Raw genomic sequence first — 23,521 nt, 5'->3', positions numbered from 1 at the left:
GCCAATAGAACTATTTTTCTTCCTACTTTCCTACTATGTGCGGATTTATACATATATGAGATATAGAAAATTATTGGGAAAACAACTCTAACAAATTTTTAACTGCAAAAGCTGAAGTTTTTCTCTGAGTATATTTTTCGATTTAATAACTGAATGAAAAATATGTTCACAGTCCATTTTTGAGAGATGAAAATTTTTGATCATGCTATCTAATTCTACATTTGAGTCTTGATCGACACCTCTTAATTTTAAGAGAGTTAAAATTTCCAAATATAAGCTATTCGTAGGATCTGTGAAAAATAAAATTTCACTAATGATAAAAAGAACACTTTTGAATAAATTAATATAAATAAATAAACTACTTTGAACATAGGTCATATTATTCAAGTTCACTATTTCTTCAATATTATTTTTATTCTCCAAATTTCCCCCTTTTTTGGAAAATTTCTCAAAATGATATTCCTTTATTTGATATTTTAATGTTAGAATTGTTTTTTCTTTCTGCACAATTTCATCCTTTAAATTGTGTATTTCATCTTTAAGTTTCCCAATAAATACTTTTAAATTTTCTTCTTTATAATTTTCAACAATTTCTAAATTGTTATCCTTCTCATTTACGTTATATATTAAAGCATCTTCTCTCTCCCTGTAATAATTACAAGTATCTTTAAGTAAACCATTTTGCATTTGAAAATATTCTAAGTCTAACGTGATTTCGTAATTTTCCTTCATACATTTAGTTAACTGTTCTCTAATTTCGTTCATGCTGGATATTAGTTGTTCTTTGTTTTCTTCTTCTATTTCCAGATTTTCCTTCACATGGTCATTTTCTTTTTTCAAAAGATCACATAATTTTTTATAATACACATTTGTTGTTTCTTCTTTGCTAAATTCGTTAACTAATTCATCGTGTGTTGATTTGTAAAAATCCAATGTTGAGCTTATATTTTTTATATCATTCTTGTACATGTTTATTTCATTCTTTAGTTTACTTATTTCATCATTGAGAACATTTACTTCTATTTTGTATTTTTCATTTGATTTTTTGAGTTCCAATATTTTGTTGAAATTTTCCGAATTTTCTTCTACATACATGTCAACACACTCGTTTACTGTTTTATTTTGTGCATCCAACTTTTTCTGTTTATCTTCTAATTCTTTTTCTAATATATTTAGTCTACTTTCACAAAGCATTAAATTCCTTTTAGTGCCCTGAACATTTCTTAACTCCTTTTTTAAAAATTCGCACTTTTCTACCAATTCGTTATTTTCTTGTTTCAATAATTCAACTTCATGCTGTGCAACTTTTAGTTTATCATTCAATTCATCTAATTTTAAATTCATTTCTTCCACTCTTACTTCATTCTCATCATAGAAATTGAACAACTCCTGGTTCGTGAATTCAGATATCCTTTTTTTTCTGCTTAGGTCGAAAATATCGCTCTTTTTATAAGTTCCATCCTTCATGTTCTTGTCAACATTATTATCATTGTTAATGCTCTTGATTCCACTCCCTTTCATAGTATTTTTTTCCTTCTCTGTAATATCAACAAAAGAACACCTGTCATTGAAACTTTTCCTTTTAATAAAACTTCTAAGAGTGGGAGACAAATTGACATTGTTTATATCAAATAAATTACTTTCATCGATATTGTTACATAATAATTTTAGCTGATCTTTTAAAAATTTAATATACTGTTGATTTTTTTCTAACATGTCATTTTTATCTTCTACATCTTGTTGATGTTTAATAATGATGTAATTTTTGTTCGTAATTTCTTTGTTTAAATCTTCGATATATTTATTCATTTTCCATATTTCTTCATTTTTCTTTATAAGTTCTTCATTTTTTTTGCTCATTTCTTCAATATGTATCAATTTTTCTTGGTCTATGCTTACAATCGCTTCGTCCTGAAGTTCACTTGATGATTTGTCCATTCTGTTGCTACCGTTCCTTTTCTTTACATTTCCCAGTTTGGTAAAAGGATTACTATCATTATTGTACAATAATCGTTTGTGACAATTTATAATTTCTACTATTTCTTCATCCTCATTTTCAAAAATTGCTACAATTTTTTCGCGTATATCTACTATATTAAAATCTTTGTTAAAGCAAATGTCTATCATTTGTATGCACTTGGTTTTGTATCTATTCGTTTCTTCTAATATTTTTTCCTTTTCTATTATTGCATCATTTAGTTCTATTTCTCTTCTGTTCAATGCTAAGTCATTACTATTTATTATATCCTCCAGTTCTTGTTTTTTTTCTTTTAATATGTTAAAATTACTTTTAAAAATTTCTAATTCTTCATTTAGTATGTTATTATCATTTTCTAGCTTTCTAATTATGATGAGCAATTCGTTTTTGTTTATTTCATCACAAGAATCATTTATGTACGTTTTCTTTTTATACATAGAATTGTTGTTACTTATCGTTTTCCCGTTGTTTATACATTCCTTTCGACTGTCCTTACTTTGTTCATGATCATCCATGTTCTCCACTCCTCCATTTGAGTTTCCACTTTCAACCTTTTTAATTAGTATATCATTAAATTCTTTTAGTTCATTTAGCACTTGGTTCTTAGATTCAAGTTTATTTTCTAAATGCTCTATAACTTGTATTTTATCCTTCATTTGATGCTTTAGGTAGTCATTTTCTTGTGTCAATTCTTTTACTAATCTTTTATTTTTCATGTTTTCATTATTCAATTCATTTAAATTTTGGGTTGCTTGATCGAGAGAAGTATTTAAATAGCTCAAATCAGTTTTGAGAAATTCATTCATTTGTTCAGTTTTCGTTTTGTTTTCATTCCTTTCCATAAGCTGTTCTTGCACTTTTTTTAATTCATGTTCGTTATTTTGAATAATCACTAATTTGTCCTTATGATCTTCATTTAATTCTTCATATAATTTCTTCAGTTCATCATACTGAGTTAATAACAATTCATTTTTTTCTGATTCTTTGGAGAGAAGTAAATTTAGTTTATCTATTTCTTCGATACTTTTTAAAAAATCATTCGATATGGAATTAAATTTCTTCTTCATCATTTTCAGGTTCTTTTTTAATTCCCCTTTCTCATTAGATTTTTTACTAATTTTTTTAATTTCATTTATAACGTTATTAATGATATTGTTAAAACTGAACTCTAAAATGTTTAATTTCTTATACACATTAGACCAATCTTCATTCTTGTGCAAGTGATGAATTTCATAACACACATTTTCGAAATTGTTAAAATCTTCATCTATTGCTCTTAGGATATATTCCATGTTATCAACTAGTCCAGAATTTTGATTGTGAAACGAATGAAAATTCTCACTCATGTGTAATGCATGATTCGAATTGCTTATACTTGCACCTTTCTTAAAACCTTTCTTTTTCAATAAACTTAGTTTTAATGTTTCTTTCGTACTCGATGTGTTTCTTTTTATTATATCAAAAAGGTATTCTTTAATTTGTACAATTTGTATATAAAATTGATTTTCAAAAAGAATTTTGTTTAATATTTTTCTATACACAATTGAGTCGTTTAATATAGTTAGCACTTGTTCATATGTATAATCATTTTCGTTTATAAATTCGTTTAGACTTATCAGAAATTGCATATTATTTTCAAATATGTGTATTTTGCTAGAAATTTGATCAATAGTTGATTTGTATTCTTTTATAATTTCTTCTTTTTTAACATTTTCCTTATTGTAATAGGCCACCTTTTCATTTAAGGATTCGATAATTGCATTCTTTTCATTCATTGCATGTAAATGTTTTTCTTCCACTTTTCTTATTTCCAATTCGGGATTCATGCTGTTAATGCTATCACGAATTGAAGACCGATGCTTCTGGCCTTTGTTGTTACCATATTGACTAAATCTGGAATCTTCACCTAGTTCTTGTTTATGATTAACACCTTGCTCTAATTCATTGTCATTTTCTCGATCATTTAACTGCAACTTATTTCTTATTTGAGGGGAAAGCATATTATGCATTTTATAGATCTCCTTAATTTTTTCATCATACATGTGCTTGAGCTCACTGTATTTTTCCTCTCCTTGTTTTAATAATTTTTCGTTGATATTCTTTTCTTCATTTATATCTTCTATGTTGGATAGTAAAATATCAATGTCGGATCTCATGTCCTTATTTGCTTGTTGTAATTCAATACTCATGTTCTGCAAGTGTTCATTTTTTTTTTTTAATTCGAGAACTAATTGTTGGGCAGTATCTAAATCATCCTTTAATTTTTTAATATCTTCCCCGTCATCTATAATTTTTTCAATAGATTTTTTCGTAATATTTATTTTTTCCTTATTCAGTAAGTTTATTTCTTTTTCATAATTGGATATGATGACTTTTAGTTGCTCGATTTTCTTTTCATATTCATTATTTTTTTCTTGCATAATATTTTTTCTATTCTCCATCATGCTTATTTCGTGTGAAGTTTCAATTAATTTTTGTTGTAGTTCTAATATTTGGTTATTTTTTTCCTTAATTTGTTCTTCTGACTCTCTCACAGATTTTAGAAAATGTGTATCATCATTTTTGTATTTTTCTAGCTCTTCATCTAGATTTTTTCTAATCATTTGTTCAGCGTGTAGTAATTCTTTTAATTTTTCTAATTCTATTTTATATATTTCTTTTTCTTTTTTTTCAATTTCAAATGTTTTTTTGTATATTTCAATGTCCTTTTCTCGATTAATTAAATCATTTTTTAAAATTTTAATGCGTTTTTTAAACTCTTTGAAGTAAGTGGTATATTCTATTGAATCCAAATTTAGACTTTCATTTTCGTTCTCTATGTTGTCAAGTTCAGTTATTCTTTTTAATGATGTGGTGTTGTTCATATTATTGCTCGAGGTGGTGTTTAGAAAACTTTCATTGTTATTAATATCTAGTAATTCCACAATATTGTGATCTTTCAATTTCTCATAAATTTTTTTTAATTTCGTTTCCTTAATTTTTATGTCATTCTGTGCATTCTGCAACTTTTCAAATTTAATCATCAAATCGTTTTTTAATTCTTCTAAGTGTATTTTATCATTATTTAATTCTTCTCTTTTAGACATTAATTCGTTTGTTTTGTTTATAAATTCTTCCCTACTTTTAATTAATTCCTTTTCTCTGTTTATTAATTCTTCTTTACTTTTCATAAGCTCATTTTCTTTGTTTATATAATTTTCATTTTTACTCATTAATTCATTTTCTATATATTTTAAGCTTTTTTCTCTCTTCTCAATTGCTTCCAGTTGGTTGTTTAATTGATTCAACTCATCCCTCCGTATACTTAATTCATCCATAAGATTGTTCAGTTCATTTGTAAGTGAATTTCTTTTCTCGTGTAGTGTGTCTATGTCTTCCGTTACTTTGTTTACTTCATCTAAGTACATGTTCCTCTTCTCGTGTAGTATATCTAACTCTTCCTTCATTTTCCTAACATCGTTCTCACATGCATTTTTCTGAAACATTATTTCGTTTTGTTTCTCTTCCAAGTTTATCATTTCTGATTTTTTCTTTAAAATGATTTCATCACTACTGTTGAAATGGTCCTTTCTCTTTAATTCAACATTGATAAAATTTTGATAAAGCTTTATCATAATTTCTTTCAGGAATAGAAAATACTTGGTCTTGGTTTGTTTGTTAAGTTCGTTGGTTAGCTCATGAATATTAGTTCCATTCGATTCAATGTAATTCAAAATTATACGGTGTACAACTTGTGTATCTTCATCCAGATATTGCATATCTGTCTTGTACTTTTGAATATTTCTCTCAAGATCAATAACATAGAGACTTTTTTCTTCAAGCTGTGCCTTTAGAATGATTATTTCTTTATCCATTTCTTTTATTGCAATCTCGATTAGTGCATATTTTTTATCTTTTTTTTCATTTTCTTCTTCAATTTGTTTTATATAATATTTTAAATTATTCGCTTCTTCTTCGTAATCTTCAATTTTTTTTTCACTATCAAATTTAAGTTTATTATAACTTGCAACGGAGTTCTTCAAGTCTATCCTTAGTTCATTTAATTTCTGATAATGTAAGCTATTTTGTATCTGACCTTCTCTCTTTAATTCGTTAATGTGCTCGCAGTCCTCTCTTGCTGATTCGCTACTACCTTGAAAGCTTTGTCGTTTCATTGATGGGTTGCTATTTCTTTTGTTTTCTGATAATATTTTTTCATGCTGCATAGTTGTATCATCTGTTTTGTTATGAAGAATGTTTAATTTGTTTCTCAAATCGATTACTTCATTTTCTTTTTCTTCTAAAGATGATTTTATGAAATTAATTTCTTCCTTTGAATCATTCAGAAGATTATTAAGAGTGTTAATTTCATTGTTCTGATTAGCTACTTGTAATTCTAATTCTGTCATGTATTTATTATTTTTGCTTTTTTCATTTTTCAGAAAATCGACTTGTTTTTTTAATTCATCAAGCATATCTACGTTATCTTTAATTATATTATCTTTTATTTGAAGTTCCTGGCCTAGTGAGTTTTTCACTTCATCTGCTTTTTCCCTTAGTTGGTTATTAATTAGTTCCAATTTTTTGATAATATATTCTTTATCATTCATTTCTATTTCTTTTAATTTTTCTAATTTTTCTTTTTCATTTCTCAGATATTCTAATTTTCCTTTCATTTCTTCGAGCGTATTTAGAGACAAGTTATATTCATTCAATAATTCTTCGTGTCCATTCTTAACCTTTAAAAGCATTTCATCCTTTTGTACGGCTGAATTATTCATAGTACTACATTCTTGCACCTTTTCTTCTAGTCTTTTTTTTAAATCTAGTTTTCTATTCCATTCATTTTCATAAACAACTTTTAAATTATTAATTATTTCTTCTTTGTTATCCAGTTGTACCTTCATACTGTTCATAGCATCTTCATAATTTTTTATTTCAACATCTTTTTTGCTTAATCGGTTAAGAAGTTCGTCAAAAAGTTCATTTGGGGATGAACGAGATTCGGGTCCTCGATCAGGTCCGTGTCCGTAATCTTCTCTAAATATTTTGTTAATATCTTGTTTTATTAAAATTATGAAACTTTCCAATTGTTCATTTTTTAAAAAATCCTTGTTTAACATCTCAACAGAGTTTATATGTTTACTCAGGATTATCAACTCATCAACTGAGAAAAACAAATTTCTAACTTGTTTTTCCTTTTCTGCGTATTTATCTACATTTGAGATTTTACCGCCCAACATTTCCTCATTTGTTCTACCATTTTGACTTCTCTCTTGTAATATCTTTAGTTCATTTTTTTTTTCATTTAGATAAATTTTTAGTTCATTATATTCATTTAGCAATTTTTCATACTTATCATTCAACTCATTATTGTGTTTTTGATAATTTTCACAATTGTTTTCTAACTCCTCGTTCTTTTTTTCTAAAACGAGAAGAATTTCCTCATATTCCCTTACGTCATCAGCATTTGGAGATTCGTTCTTTTTTGAAACATTTTTTCCTCTTTCCATTTTTCCCTCGTCCGATTTTCGTGCACCACATTCAATAATTTGTTCATCTTTATACTTGTGCTTATTGATTACATCATTTTTTTCATTTAATTCATCAGACAAAATGTTTATTTCTTTGTCCATTTTGGTAATAACTTCTTTGAGCGTGTCATTCTCGGAAGTTACCTTATTATTGGTAACTAACAACTTAGAATTGTTCTTTACGAGTTCCTTATATTCGTCTAGCAAGAAATAAATTTTTTGTATATTTCTATCGTCTATTTTTTCATTATCTTTTGATGAATTATCACTAGCGATTTTTTTGAAATTTAGGGCCTTTTCTATTCTTATTTGATTCTCATGATATATTTTGTTTTTCTCTTTCTGTGCATTCAATTCAGATAATAAGTTGTTGTTTTTACTAATTTCTTCTTCAAGTCTTACTAATAAATTTTCATTCATTTTGGAGTATTTCTCAACATTGGCAGTGTTTTCATCCATTATCTGGTTTAGTTTTTTCTTTAATGCTATTTCCTCATCTTGATATTTTTTATTTTGTTTCGAATAATTAAACATTTCCTTGTTCAATTCTTCAATCAAGTTTTTTTGATTATCAGCTAAAAGACATTTTTTATGATAATCTTCTTTTAATTTTATAATGCATTTATAAAATTTTTTCAATTCGAATCTGTTAATAATGATATCATTTTCTTGACTTTTATTTCTGTCATTGTATGTTGTGAAGAAATTCACAATTATCTTAGAACTTACACTATTGTTATCGTCTTCCAATGTGTATTTACTTGATGTACTTAACTTCGATTGCATTTCCTTTATATTTTTCAAATTTTCTTCAATAATCATTAAATTCGTTAATTTAATTTTTTTTAATTCCGATTTGAAATATTCATAATTGAAATTATTTTCGCTAAATATTTCTATGAACCCCTTAATTTTATCATTCAAATAGTAGAGATAATTTCTAGTTCTTTTATTACTTTCTTCGTGCTGGGTACTTTTATTTATTATTATATTATATTCATCAATCTTGTTCTTAAGATTATATATTTCTAATTTCAAATTTTGATTTTCTTCCTTTTCTAACTTATTTTCATTCAGTAGACTTTGATAATTATTCGAATTTTTTAAGTCCTTAATTTTTTCACAGCTTTCTCCTTTATCTTCCTTTGTTCTATTTCTATTCCCATTCGTTTCTAAAGATGAGATAATTTTTATTAACTCCTTATTGTCGTTAAATAAGTTTCCATTCAGTTGTTCTAATTCGTTCATTTTTTCCTTAAGTATGTCATTTTTCCTTGTTAAATGGTTAATTTCGTTCATTAAGTTATTTATATGGATACCCTTTTTTTCTTCATACTTATCTCTCTTGGTGTCATCACCTGGGTAATTAAAAAGTTCTATATCTTGACTTTGTGTATTTCCATTCTCATGAGGACTTTTCACTTTACTTTTGTCATTTTTCTCCACATCAGTACAATTACGGATTGATGGTGGAGAATTAGATAGTTTACTATCTGTAAATTTATTATTCCCTGATATATTATTAGAACAAATGGGTGAATCCGAGAGATTTTTTAAATCTTCCAAGACTTTAAGATATTTCATGTATAGATCAAATTTTTCCTTGTCTAAATCTATTAATTTCATATTATATTCCTCATTTTGTTTTATTAACTTGTTTACATTCTGGACTAATGCATTATTCTGTTCATTCAATTTTTCATTGTCTGTTCTGAGTTCATTGATTTCTTTATGCAATGTAGATTGAGTTTTCAATTTTTCATCGTATATTCTTTTTAATTCTTCATACTTATTTAGTAAAATTTCTTTTTCTTTTAAAAGTTCCGATATAATATCATCGTAATTTTTTAACTTTGTAATTAGTGCACTATCTTCTTTCTTTTCCATCTCGGATTTTCCTTGTTTCCCTTTCTCAAAAACGCCATAAAGATCATTACACTTATTTTGAAAAATGTCATATTTTTCTTTTAAATTATTTGCATATGCTTTTAATTCTTCTTTTTCTAAAATATGTACATTTATATCATCGTTTAATTTTTGTATAATTTCTTCACATTCTTTTAGTTTCGACTCTTTTTTAAATATATCATCTGTTAAAGATAAAAATTCCTTCTCTAATTTTAAACTCTTAGAATATTCTCTTTCCATCTGTTCCTGATCTTCTTTTCTTTTATTCATCAAATTTTCAATATGTTTATTCTTTTTTTCCAATTCAGTTTCCATTTTGTAGTATTCTTCATCGCACTCTTTTTGTTTGTCAATGATATGAATGATTTCTTTTTGAAGATTATCAATTATGTCTTCATAATTATCGGCTTTTTTCCTTAAGTATTCATTTTTATTTCTAAATATATTTAATTCATTCGTGATGGTGTCGACTTGAAATTTTAAGTACTTATTTTCCGCAACAGACATGTATTCATTTTGTGAATTTTCCTTTTCTCCAAGTTCAGTTTTTTTCCTTATATCACTTGCACAGTTTTGTAAATTAATCAAATTATTTATTTGTTCATTTAGATATTTATTTTCTTCTATCAATTTTTCGTTTTCACATTTTAAAATAAGTAAATTTTTTTTTTCTATTATATCATTTTTTGATCCACTATTTAGTATATCTTTGCTGAGTTCTTTATAATTTAACGATAAATTATCTCCTTCTTCGAAAAAATGGCTGTGTTTCCTAAAATCACCATTGTTATTTCTGTTCAAATTGTATTCTTCATTTTGTCTTAATTTTTTTTTCAAATCGTTTATTACATCTCTATCTTCTTTCAACTTTTCCTTAAAAGCGTTGTACTTTTTTTCAGCATTTTCTAGCTTAGATTCGAATACCCTTTTTTTGAAAATTAACATCCTCACGCATTTTAAAAATTCGTTTATATAACTAGATATTTCATTTGTGTCATTCGGGTTCAATTTTTCAATACTGCTTTGAACAGAATTGTTTGGATTGCTTAAATTGAGAGAGTGTATAACAGGCATGTAATTCTGATGCATGCTATCATTTAATTTATCACAAATATCATCACTTGTGCTCAATCTCATATTATCATCATCGTTGTATTTACCACTAGCATTGTCTATGAAATTGGATCTTCCATGTGCATTCAATTCCTTCTCTATATATTTCTTGTAATAAATAATATGTGAATAAATTTTGTAATAAATGCTTAATGTCCGATTGTATTCACTAACAATAGCATTTTTTTCACATTCTTTGGTGTTACTTTCTTCCTTTTTCATATCCAAATCGTTTAACATTTCTGATTTTTCTTCAGCCTCTTGTTTAAAAAAATCGATCTGCTTCATCAAAACTTCATTTCGGACCATTAACTTATTTTTCACATCTGTTAATTCGTATAGCTCTATTGTTAACTCTTTGCATTCATCGCTTCGAATGGCTAGTAATTCGTTAGCAGCGTATAATTCCGAATTCAACTGATTCGTATCTTTTTCGAAATTTTTCATTTTCTCGTTATAAGAAACTATTTCTTTGTTCATTTTTTGTATTATTTCATCTCTTCTATCTATTATTCTTTGCATCTCTACATTTTTCCTTTCATCTATGGATAATTTATCTTTTAATTTCCTTAATTCTTGTTTTATCGCATCATTCTCTTCCTTTAAATAAAGGCTATATTTTTTAAGTTCAATAATTTTGCTCATGTTACTTCGGTTATTATTACCAAGGTTTAACCCCAAGTTACCGTTATTGTTAAAAATGCACATGTTAGAATTAACCATATCGTTGAAATCTACCTCTTCTTCGTTGTCTTTTATAATACCAAGGTCCTCCTCTGTAAATATCTTATGCTGAAGTTGCGACCTTTCCATTTCATTTATTTTAATATCTCCAAAAACAGCTTTTCTCAAATTGTTTTCTAATTCTTCTATTATGCTATCTTTGCTCTTTTTAATATCATTTAAAATAAAAATTTCTTGATTTAATTGCTCCTTTTCATCTTTCAATTTTAGAAGTAAAGAATCGTGCTCATAAATTTTCGCTTCTCGTAGCTTAATGTCCTCATTTAATGTAAGTATGCTTTTTTCTTGTTCTTCATTTATATGTTTTTCTTTCTTCAAATCAATGCAAAGTTTTTCATTATCCTTGATGAGTTCATCAATTTTATTTTCTAAATCTTGAATTAACATTTTCATACTAGTATTTTTATCTAGTAATACTTTATATTCTAGCATTTGTAATTCTAAGTCTGAAACCATTTTCAATTGGTTTTTCACTGAATCATGAATTTCTTTGTTTTTTATTTTCAAAGTATCAATTTCGTCGATATATTTCTTTTGCTCTAATTCATGATTTAATTTCAATGTATTAATTTCTTCCTCTTTTCTGATAGCATACTGGTGTGCTTCCTTAATTTCTTGTATAAAATTTTGTTCATTTTCTTTTAAAATATCATTAAATCTTTTTTCTTCTTCTAATATTTCTCTCAATTTATCTATTTCCTTTTCGTAAGCATATTTTTCTTGTTTCATATTATCTATTTTTTCCTTCAGTTTAATAATTTCATCATCTAAATTGTGAATTACCTTTTTAATATTGCATATATCATCTTTTAGGTAATCATTTTCTTTTTTCAAAAAATCAATTTGTTTTTCTTGCTCTGATTCGATTTCTCTCAACTTTTCCTTCAGATTAATTTTTGAGCTTTCTAAATTTTTTACTTCATTCGTAAGAAATGTGCATTTCATGTTTACTTCATTGTACTCTAGGTTTTTCTCTTCTAACTCTTTCATAAGTGCATGTATTTCATTGTTTTTTTTCTTAACATCTTCTGAAAGGATAAGACAATCTTCCACTCGTTCATCTCGCTCCATTAGTATGTTTTTAATATTACATTCATACTGTTCGTAGAGTTCATTATTTTCGTTCATTTTAATTCTCAACTTGTTTTCTAATTCCTTAATTCGATTAATCATTTCTTTTTTTTCTTCTTCATATTTTAGATTGAATTCACATAGCGCATCTACAGTTTTGACAATGTCCTCAACAGTTTCTGAAAATCTATCTCTCTGATTCATCTGAAAATTTAGCACATTTTTCTTATAATTGGAATCGTTATATTCAAAATTTTCATACAGTTCGTTGAATTTTTTAATTTCATTCATTTCGAAGTTTTCGCACAATTCAATAAAGGCCTTGTTAAATCCTTGAACCCTCTGTTTTAAATTTTTATAAAAATATTCTTTCTTTTTTAGCGATTCGTTTATACTATATAAAAAATAATCTCTGTTTAAAACTTGATCCGTTAGCAAATCTATATTAATCTGTTTTTCGTTTAACTCTTTTTTCAATTTAATAATCGATTCATTTATTTTATTTAATTCATCATGTGCCTCCTTTAAATTTATTTCATATCTGTAGGTGGCTGATTTTAGATAAAACATTTCATTTTCAGTATTTTTCTGAATTAACTCAAACTCTTCAATTTTTGATAACCTCAATTTTAATTCAGTTTGCATATTTTCCATTTTTTTCTTATAAAGTTCAATATCTTCTGTGTATTTTGAATTTAAATGATCCAGAGATATATTATCCTTTGTAAGGATATCATTTTTTTCTTTTTCCTCTTTATATTTTATTTCCATTTTTTTTAAATGTTCATCAAATTCCTTTATTTTATTTTCTTTCTTTTTCATATATTCCACTAGTTCATTACATTCATTGAAAATTTCTTGTGTCTTTTTTTCATGCATCTTAATTTCGTCCTGTGTTTCGCTATATTTTTCGAATAATAAGTTATAATTCTTTTCAATATTTGCTAACTTTTCTGTTCTTTCCTTAATCTGAGAAATTAACGAATCATGTTCGTTTAATAAATTTTCGTACTTTATATTAGTACAGTTTAGTTCCTTCTCATTTTCCATCAGCTTTCTTTGCATGTTCAAAGTTTCCTTCGCTTTTGAATCATACTTTCTTCTAATGTAGCTAAGCTCATTTATCAGTTTCTCTGTTTGGAAAATTGAAAAATTGTTTATCTTTTTCTTTTCTTCCTCCTGAACGATTATTCTAGAATCGTTGCTGTTAGGTATGGAATAAAAAGTATCCAGACCTTTGATATTTTTCGATTGAATTGCTAACGAATCCAGATCGATGTTAACATTATCCTTAAGGAAAGACAAGGAGCCACTTTCCATTTCTTTATATGCCTTCTTATAGTTTTTTACGTTTATCTTAAAATGGTTAGAAATGGAAAATCTGTGCATACGTATTTTTATATACGCTTTGGGAGGTTTATTTTCGCCTTTATGAATGAAATTTTTTTTCCCTTGAATACCCATATTTCCATTATCTGAAGTTCTTGGAACTTTGGTAGACTTGCTATAAATGCTGTGTTTGCCACCTACACTAGTGTTGCTCATACTTTTTTTCGATTTTCCCACAGAAGACATCATCAACCGTGTGTTGGATTTACCATTGTCTGATAATGGTTCCTCATTGGAATTATTATCCGAAGAAGAGGAAATAAAGAATGAATTGTTAATGTCATTTTTTTTATTCTCTTTGTCAATCCTTTTTACATTTATAACTAGATCATTTACAGTGCCTATCATTTTGTTAAAAGTTCTTTTGAGTTTTTTCCCTTTTCTGTTTTTTTGTCTTAATAATAATTTATATTTTAATTTTTCTTTCTTTTCATACTCTAAATAGAATAGAGATTTTTCTGCATCTGCTTTTGCGTACATCAATTCGTTTTTAACTTTTACATTTTCACTAGATACTGTTTGTAATTTGTCGAAAATTTCTCCATTTTCTTTAATCAGAATGTTATTCTCATTGGTTAGTTGGTCTATTTTTACAACTAACTCATTTTTATCCTCAAAAATACCTTTTTTAGGTTTCATAAATTTGAAAATACCTTTGTATCTACTACTTTTTTGTTCTTCAGTAACGTCATATTCTGAATGTTGATCACTTCGTTCGTCGTTTTGCAGTGTGGATTTTTCATTTATATATGATGCATCATCAGTAACTCCAGCTGTACTAGTAAGATGATTATTATTTGTGTTACTTTTGTTTTTACCATTGCTGTAATTGTTACTCATGCTATCTTCATTTTTTAATAAAATTATTTCACTCTTCAAATGATCATTTTCTATCTGTAAGGTGTTGATCTGTTCCAACATTTTCCCATGTTCGTAAGATATCTTTTCTTTTTCCTCCTTTAACCTTTCATTATAATCATGGAAAATGGTAATTTCTGCTTCCTTCTTCTGGAGTTTTTCACTCAATTCGGAAACTTTTTTTTGATAATATTTTACATTATCATCAAAATTTTGAATTCTAAATTCGGATAATTCAAGTATGACTTGATTGTCTTTATTTTTTTTATCTGACTGGGTTAACTTTTCGGTAAGTTCTTCTATTATGTAATTCTTTTCCTTAACTTCTAATTCTAATTTTGAACAAATATCCTTCAAATCGAAACATAAATCTTTAATTTTCGCACACTCCCTTTCTGTATATTCAGAACTTTTATTCTTTAGAAGTTCTTCATTAAGTTTATCAATTGTTTTTACAAGTTCTAAATTTTTACTTTCAAGTTCTATAATTTTTATATCCTTATCTTTGATGTCATTTTTGATTAATTTTATATTTTCAATGTCTAAAGTTATGGTGTTTTTACTACACTTTGCTTCATTATCTTGATTTGGTTCTGTCTGCATTGAACAATTATTCGTTTTAGTGTCCTTATTTATCCCATTAACGAATATCATCAAATTTTTGTTTTTTTCTTCCAAGTCGTTTACTAATTCTTCTAAATTTTTATAGTCCTTATGGAGTAGACAATACTTCGCATAGGAATTCTCAATATATGTAATATAATTATCAATATACTTGGTTAAAATTTCTTTGTCTTTATTTTGCATCGATATATGACTCTTCAAATTATTTATTTCTTTTTTTTGATTAAAAATAATCTTATCATACTTTTCATTCAATAAGCAATTTTCGTCTTTTTCGTGCAAAAATTTGTTATAAAGATCTTCATACTCTGAATTAAGTAACATGTATTTCTTTTCCTGTTTATGTAGATCGATTTGATAAGTTAAATTAATTTTGCTTATGCAATCTTTAAGGTAAAGACAATACATTTCATCCGCAATAAACTTTTTTAAAAAATGAGTATTTTCCTTTTCTAAGGAATAAATAAACCTTTCTTTGTCCATTAAACTTTTCTGATCATACACAACAATTTTGTATAAAGCGTTATACAAAACGGATATTTTCAAAAGATATTTCTTACATGTAGAATCATCTAAATTATTTTCAGCATTAAAAATATTTTGCATTATGAAACTATTTTCATTATTTTTGTAATAATCCACTTCTTCCTTTAAGAAGTATATTTTCTTTTCAATTTCAGTGTTGGATTTTTTTAAGTGTTCATATTTTTTATTTAAAATTTTTAATTCATTTTCTTTTTGCTCTAATTCATGGTTTTTTTGCTCTAATTCTTGGTTTTTTTGCTCTATTTCATTATTTTTTTGCGCTAATTCATTTTGTATTAGCTCTACTTCATGTTGTGCTTCATCAGGTAAGTTCTCTTTTCTAAATTCACCCCTTTCTTCCTTCTGCGTTAAAATTTTTTCTAAACTTTTGATCTTCATATCTTTTTCTTGATTTATTTCAGTCTCTTCTTTGTAGAGCTTTTCAATAATTTCTGCCTTTTTCAACTCTTCTTCCTTGAAAAGTATTTCATCCTTCAAACAATTTAACATTATAACATTTTTGTCTAACTCTTCTTGTAATCTTTTTATGTCTTTCACTGATTCTTCCTTATATTTAATAAATTCATCTTGGAGCATTTTTTTCTCGTCTGTTATTTCACCTATGAGTGAAACGTTTTTTAACGAAACTAAATTTAACTTTTCCGTGTCTTCATGATGTCTCTTTTTCAGTTCTTCATTTTCTGTTAGTGCATTTTTCAGCTTTGTCTTAAGTTTAACAACTTCATTTACAATGTTATTATGTTCCATTTTTTATTCATTTTTTGTATCCCCATATAGGCGTCATGTTTTGAGGAATGAGTGTGCAAATTATTTTCAGCGCCCTCAATTATAACAATTCTATCGGTTCTATCAATTTACGCACGGTTTTCACCAGGGCTTTTGATCACTGCTACAGTCCCAAGATGGTCTACTTTCAAGTTCGTATTTTATGAATATCAGTTTACGTCACTTGTAGTGTTCCTTTCACCACTCTTTTAAGGGAAGTTTTTCATATATATTTTTTTTTTCTTTTTCTATTTCCTTCTTTTTTTTTTTTTTTTTCTTTTTTTTTTTTGTGTGTGTGTGCGTGAGTGCTTTTTATTTTTAATAATTTACAACGAAAAAAATAATGGATATGAACATTCGCTTGGGAAAAACTCTTTGTACACATTTGTGTTCACAGTTGTAATAAGCATTCGTCAGCATAATGCTATGTCTTTTCGCGTAACGCATGTTTCTACATGCATATGTATGTTTGTGTATAGATACGTGTGTATATATATGTGTGCACGTATGCTTACGCGTATCGGGATATTCATAACATTAAAGAGTTGTATGAATTACATTGTTGACAAATATATTTAAAATTATACATATATACATACACACACACGTAATATATATATGTTCATATTCTTTTAACGAATAACATTTCGCACCAAACTTCTTTCTCAAATTATTAATTTATATATTTTTATATATGTATGGATGCTTTTTAATAACGCAAATAAGTTTATATATATGCGTGTGCATTTATATGTGTGTATGTTTATATATGTACATGTACACTCATATATGCACATGGTTTTATAGGGAAAAACAATTTTCAAGCTTTTGACATGCTGAAATATACATGTGGCAAGAATTTATATGTGCTTCATGTATACATGCCCTTGATCAGATATTACTCATGCAGTGTAAATTTTTTAAATTTTACATACAGTTGCATAAGCTGCGCAGCTAAATAATTATGCAGTTGAGTATAAATACAAACACGCAGAGAGGTAGTGTAACTCAGCACAATACATTTGCACAATGCAAGCGCTTTTCTCTTTAAAAAGAAAAAGGAAAAAAAAAAAAAAAAAAATCATGGCATAAATATTTCGTAAGGCATGATTTAAGAAAATTTGTGGAAATTTTATTCGTGAATGAAATAATATTTGAGTGTATATATATAACATATTATACACGTATGTAAATATGTGTTAGTTTGGGGAATAATTTTCCGTGTAAAAAATATTATATGTATATGTAATATATATATGTTTTTTTTTTTTTTTACACAAAATTCGGATAGGTCATAACACATAAGTATAAATGCAAGCAAAAGGACTAAAGTCACTGATTATATCCTCTCAAAATGCGACATTTCCCATCTTGTTTACACTAAATCAGTGAACCTAATTTATATTTATTTTGAAACCGTTATTCCATAGTATTTTTTTTTTTTTTTTTTTGTGCTAAATTTACCTTTATTTGTAATTGCATATTGACATAACTTTTTTTTTTTTTTTTCTCAGAAGAAAATGGAAAATTACAAGAGCTTTTGCTTAAAATATCCTTCAATTATTTTTTCCCCATTTAGTACATTTTTAAATATAAATATATTTTTCTCTTTTAATTCTCTTAAGTGTAAAAAATGTTTTACTTGTAAAAATGAAATAGTAGATCTTCTCGGATAACACAAATATTCCAGTTTTAACTTTTTTTTTTTTTTTTTTTTCTTTTGTGTACATAAAATAATAATTACAAAAGAATTTTTATTTTACACACATATATGTATAAGCTCATTAATACATTCATACACAGACCCAACACATACACATTTGAAAACATGTTCATTCTTTTATCCATTAAACATCACCAACTATTACATCCGAATGATGCACACCTGCGGAGTTTATTTATTTCACCCATATTGGAAATCAAATCATATGTTTTATACTCTTTTAATTTAGCTGAAGTAATATTAATTTTGCCAAAAAATTTGTCCTGTCTGTTCTCTAATGTGATAAAATGGGGAATTATCCGTAATTAAAATCCTACACTACACTTGTTAAATTACAGTTACTCAAATGGTGTAAAACTGCAAACAGTATGTTCACTCGTTATGTATATGCTTTTAAAGGATCATTTTATATATCTTTACATAGCGATGCAGCATCATACATCCCCTTATTCCAAGCTGTTGAAATTTTGTACTTAAGCTTTTTTTTTCCCGTATGTTTATATTTTTGTCATACTTTTTGATATATGCCTACATATAGGCATGTCTTAGAGCTTATCAAATATCATTTACACTATATATAGGTGAAAAAACACATGTGTGATAATAAAAACGTTAAACATGGCAAAGAAATCACAACGAAAAGTTTGCTAATATAATTTATTTCCCGTAACGGAAGTATTAGAAAAAAAAAGATAATGAAATTTTTGATTTTAACAATTCAGAGTACTATACATTATGAATATTTTTTTTTTTCCCCCTTTTTCCGAATCGTGCTATTTGATCGAAAAAAAAAAAAAAAAAGGAAAAAGAGCTTGTAAAATATGGCGCTGAAATAATAAGGACGTTTTTAGGGCGCTCTTTTTATCCCTGATCGTTCAGCTAACTTTATATACATGCATAAAAAAACAAAATGGAAAAGTCTATTGTATGAACTTATGCAATCTTGCCATACGCTCGTAATAAAAAAAAAAATATCCCAAATATAGACTAAATGGACGTTTTATCAAAGTAACAACCTTGTGTACGCACTTGACAAGACATATCCTTGTTAATTGTGTAGAAATAAATATATACTGAAATTCCCGCTTATCAAAGTTGTATAAGTGGGGAAATACGGGTAAAAACCCATTGTTTCTTTTGTTTGATCTACTAATTGGGTACGCAATATATTTACAAAAATGAATATATAAGTGAATGTAAAGTGCCAGAATAATCATAAGCATACGCATAGGTGAATAGGCCAAATGTAACCTGGGCCAAAACTTGAAAGGTTTACATAAATATGTAAATTAAGAATTACTCGAATGAGTATAGACTGTGTTAAACTAAAAATTTGTTTGGGAAAGCAAAAACAATTAATAAGATATATATATATATTGAGAGCGACATAATTTGTGTAGGAAAGCTGGTGCACACTTATGTACATTTGCGCATATACATTGATTTACATGTACGTTCATACATAAATGCTTTTTTTTATAAAAACTTGTTCAGTGCACACATTTTGCTGGTCGAGCAGTATACGAATACACTAGAGTTTTAAAAAAATTATTTTCATATATTTCAAACAATCAAGGAAACGAAAAAAAAAAAAAAAAATTTATGGGCGTTAAAAATTGGGATAAAATATGGAAAGGAAAATGTGGGGCGAAAAAAACGGTAGCAAAAAAAAAAAAATGCATACAAATAAAAAAATATTACAATTACACCAGAAATCTAGCTGCTAAAAATGTCAAAGAGAAATAATTTAGATAAGTTGTGTTCAAAAATGTTAAATTTCTTCATTTCATTAGCATTTTTAATGTTCGACGTATCTACTACCTCATTGAAATTGTTAAAAGTTATTTCTTTAGTTTTTACAAAATCAAGATTTTCATTTTTATTTTTTTCTTCTGAAAATTCTTTATTAAAAAGTTCATTTGTGTTTTTAACGACATTGTTGCTATTGTTACTATCTCGGGGATGCCCCTTCGGGCAGCTGTGTTTATCTGATTTGCTCGATGGGCCATTTTTATTTTCAAAATTTTGCTCATCTACCTTTCTATCAGCATCATATGATTTATGCTCATTTACAGTTTTCAGTATTTTACTATTTTTAACATTCGCATCTTTGGCGTATTTCTTCTTTATCTTTTTAGTAGCGTTTTTGGCGTTCTTCCTTATGATTTCTATTTTGCTATTATCCATAAAAACATTATTTTCGTTATTCTTCCTTTCATACTTTTCATTCTTTTTACCTTTTCCTTCATGCAAATCATCATTATTAGTATTTTTAACTCCACTCGTAAGACTTACTTCGTTCTTATTCTTTTCCCATTGTTCCTTGTTTTTAATAATGTCCTTTTCTCTATTCCCATGCGTATCAATAATTCGGATTCGGTTATTCGGTGTATTCTGATCCATATGATTCTTATCATTAATCTGTTCATTATCTGATGAATTCTTCTCCTTTTTGTTATTGTCAGAACTGCTAGATGTATCTGCTTTCGTATCCTTACTTAGAAGATGTACAGTGTCTGAATAACCCCTCGTATTGTTGGGATCTATAATTTTTTTTATTTCTTCTCCTGATAATGTTTCTTTGTCGAGCAATGCAAAGGCTAAATTATCCAATTCTTTTCTGTGCCTTCTTAATATTTCTTCAGATAAACTTTTACCCTTTTCTACTAGAGCTTTTACTTCTACTTCTATGGTAGAAATAGTTTGAGCTGATAACCTGTTTGAAGAATATCCATCTCCCATTCTTTTTTTATAATTTAATGGTCCTAACTTATCAGACATTCCCCATTCTGTTACCATTTTGTATGCAATTTCGGTAGCCCTAGAAATGTCACTAGATGCACCACTACTAGTTTCGGATTTTCCAAAAACGATTTCTTCTGCAGTTCTACCTCCCATACATACGGCTAATTTTGCTTCCATTTGGCTTTTAAAATAATTATGTCTGTCGTCCACTGGTATTTGTTCTACATACCCGAGGGCATTACCTCTGGAAATAATCGTAGCTTTATGTATGGGATCTGTTTTGGGTTGAAGAAAGTAAGCAACAATGGCATGACCCGCTTCGTGATAAGCTGTAATTCTTCTCTGATGTTCAGATTGTCTAAGTGATTTTCTTTCAGGACCCATAGAAACTTTGTCTCTAGCTTCAAATAATTCATCAATACTAACAACACTTTTTTTATTTCTTGTAGCCAATATGGTTGCTTCATTTACTACATTTTCTAAGTCCGCCCCAGAAAAGCCTGGAGTTAATCTAGCTATCTTTTCAATATCTTCCGATTTTAAATCACTTTTTATTTTTTTGATATAAATTTCTAAAATTCGTTTTCTACCATTTACATCAGGTAAAGGTACATAAACGATTCGATCAAATCTACCTGGGCGAAGTAAAGCACTATCTAATGTATCAATTCTGTTAGTAGCACCTATTACCATAATGTGTACAGTGTTGCTGAATCCATCCATTTCAACTAGCAATTGGTTGAGGGTTTGATCATGTTCCCTTTGCCCTGCACCATTCACAGAACCAGAACTTCTCTTCCCTCCTATGGCATCAATTTCATCAATAAAAACAATTGATGGAGCAACAGATCTTGCATGGGAAAATAATTGTCTTATTCTCTTTGCACCTTGACCTACATATATTTCTATAAATTCAGGTCCTGATGTATAAATATAAGGAACATTGGCTTCTGTTGCTACAGCTCTTGCTAACATAGTTTTTCCTGACCCTGGGGGACCAACTAATAATACTCCTTTAGGCATTCTTGCTCCCATTTCTTGATACCTTTCTCTGTTTCTTATAAAGTCTACAACCTCAAGGAGTTCTAATTTTGATTCGTCTATTCCAGCTATTTCTTCGAATCTTATAGGTCTGAAATGTGGGGAGGAATTTTTCTGTGTTTGATCTTTTATGGATACTTTCCCATTATCACCTTTTTTATTTTTATCATTTCCATACGGCCTCAAGGATGCTGAAGTGTTACTTGTTGTAAAATTGGAATTGTTAAAATTGTCTTTGTAAAATAGTTTATATGTAATTATGGTCATAAAGAATGGCCATATGGCAAAACCGAAACATATTCCCAGAAAAAATATGATAAAATAATTCCATTTTTTATTTCTCTTTTTATTAAAAAAGTTTTCATAATATTTATATTTCTTGGTATCATTGTTAGATTTTTTCGTTTTCTTCTTATTTATTCCTACAGTGTCATTGTTTTGCAACAAAGAGGAATTTTCCTCTTCGCAATTCTTATCTGATCCTGTTGACACAAAACTTTCATTTTCATGTTTAGAATTCATAATTTTGTTAACAGTGTTTTTATAATGTTTAAACATGTGTTTTTCCTTTTATTACACGAGTTCTTTTCTTTTTTTTTTTTTTTTTTCTGTTGTTGCAATCCTCTCAGCATATGTGCAATTCAACCAATTGTCGTGAAAGACCTCTGGGAACCACATGTGAAATAGTGATGCGATCTGGGGATCACATAAAATTACGAGCATCTGCATATAAATACATGCAGTTTCTCTGTGAACAGCTACTTTTTATGTTTTTTTTTTTGGGGGGGGTATAATTTTTGGGTGCTTTTTTTGGGTGCTTTTTTTGGGTACTTTTTTTTTTTTTTTTCTTTTCCCAAAAATAACAACACAACAAAAATGCAAACAGGAGTCTTGTGTATCCCAACTTGGGTCAATGTTGGTGATTTGTAAAATATACTTGTAGCATAAATTTTTGTTCTAGCTTATGTCAATGCCCATATTTTTTTGGTTTTTTTCGTTTAAAAAAAGTACGGGCATATATATTTACCCAAAAAATTTATACATCAATTGTGACTATAAAAAAGGGGAAAAAACAAAGTGCAGAAAATGGGGAGTATAACTGCACTGAGAACTATTCACTTTTATTCTCTTGCAATTGGTAAACTGTACATTTATGAGTGTGAATACTTATACATTTGCTTATTTACTTTGATATGGTATCGTTGCGTATCTTTAAAATTTCTTACCACATTATTTTGTAGCAATCAAAATGCTGCATACAAAATTGGGGTATGTAATATCTATTTCACTTGTTGAAATTGTAACATAAAAATGAGCCATGCTTTTTGTGGAACCATTTTTTTTTGACATACCATTTTATAAGTCACTTGTTCGGGATGTTTTAAATTTTAGCCCATGCGACGTTCTTAATAATGGTTATGTTCGAATTCGTGTTTGCATTTGTGTTAGCTCATGTTTGCTTCATGTTTGCTTCATGTTTGCTTCATGTTTGCATTCGTGCTT

General features: G+C 27.5%; 2 protein-coding genes across 2 annotated transcripts; both read right to left on the bottom strand.

The window, feature by feature from the left end:
• Positions 1-87: 87 nt before the first annotated feature.
• PGO_145710 (hypothetical protein, conserved) lies at positions 88-16,491 on the bottom strand (the record flags this gene model as incomplete). The annotated part of the gene is made up of 1 exon (XM_028690561.1): positions 88-16,491. One exon carries the CDS (start codon positions 16,489-16,491, stop codon positions 88-90), a length of 16,404 nt encoding a protein of 5,467 aa, XP_028546362.1.
• Positions 16,492-19,948: 3,457 nt separating this feature from the next.
• Positions 19,949-22,576, bottom strand: PGO_145700 (ATP-dependent zinc metalloprotease FTSH 1; the record flags this gene model as incomplete). The annotated part of the gene is made up of 1 exon (XM_028690560.1): positions 19,949-22,576. One exon carries the CDS (start codon positions 22,574-22,576, stop codon positions 19,949-19,951), a length of 2,628 nt encoding a protein of 875 aa, XP_028546361.1.
• Positions 22,577-23,521: the final 945 nt, after the last annotated feature.

This window comes from Plasmodium gonderi (assembly GCF_002157705.1).
Source record: "Plasmodium gonderi DNA, contig: Chr14, whole genome shotgun sequence".
Lineage (NCBI taxonomy): Eukaryota > Apicomplexa > Aconoidasida > Haemosporida > Plasmodiidae > Plasmodium > Plasmodium gonderi.
This window is presented reverse-complemented; position numbering and strand designations above follow the sequence as displayed.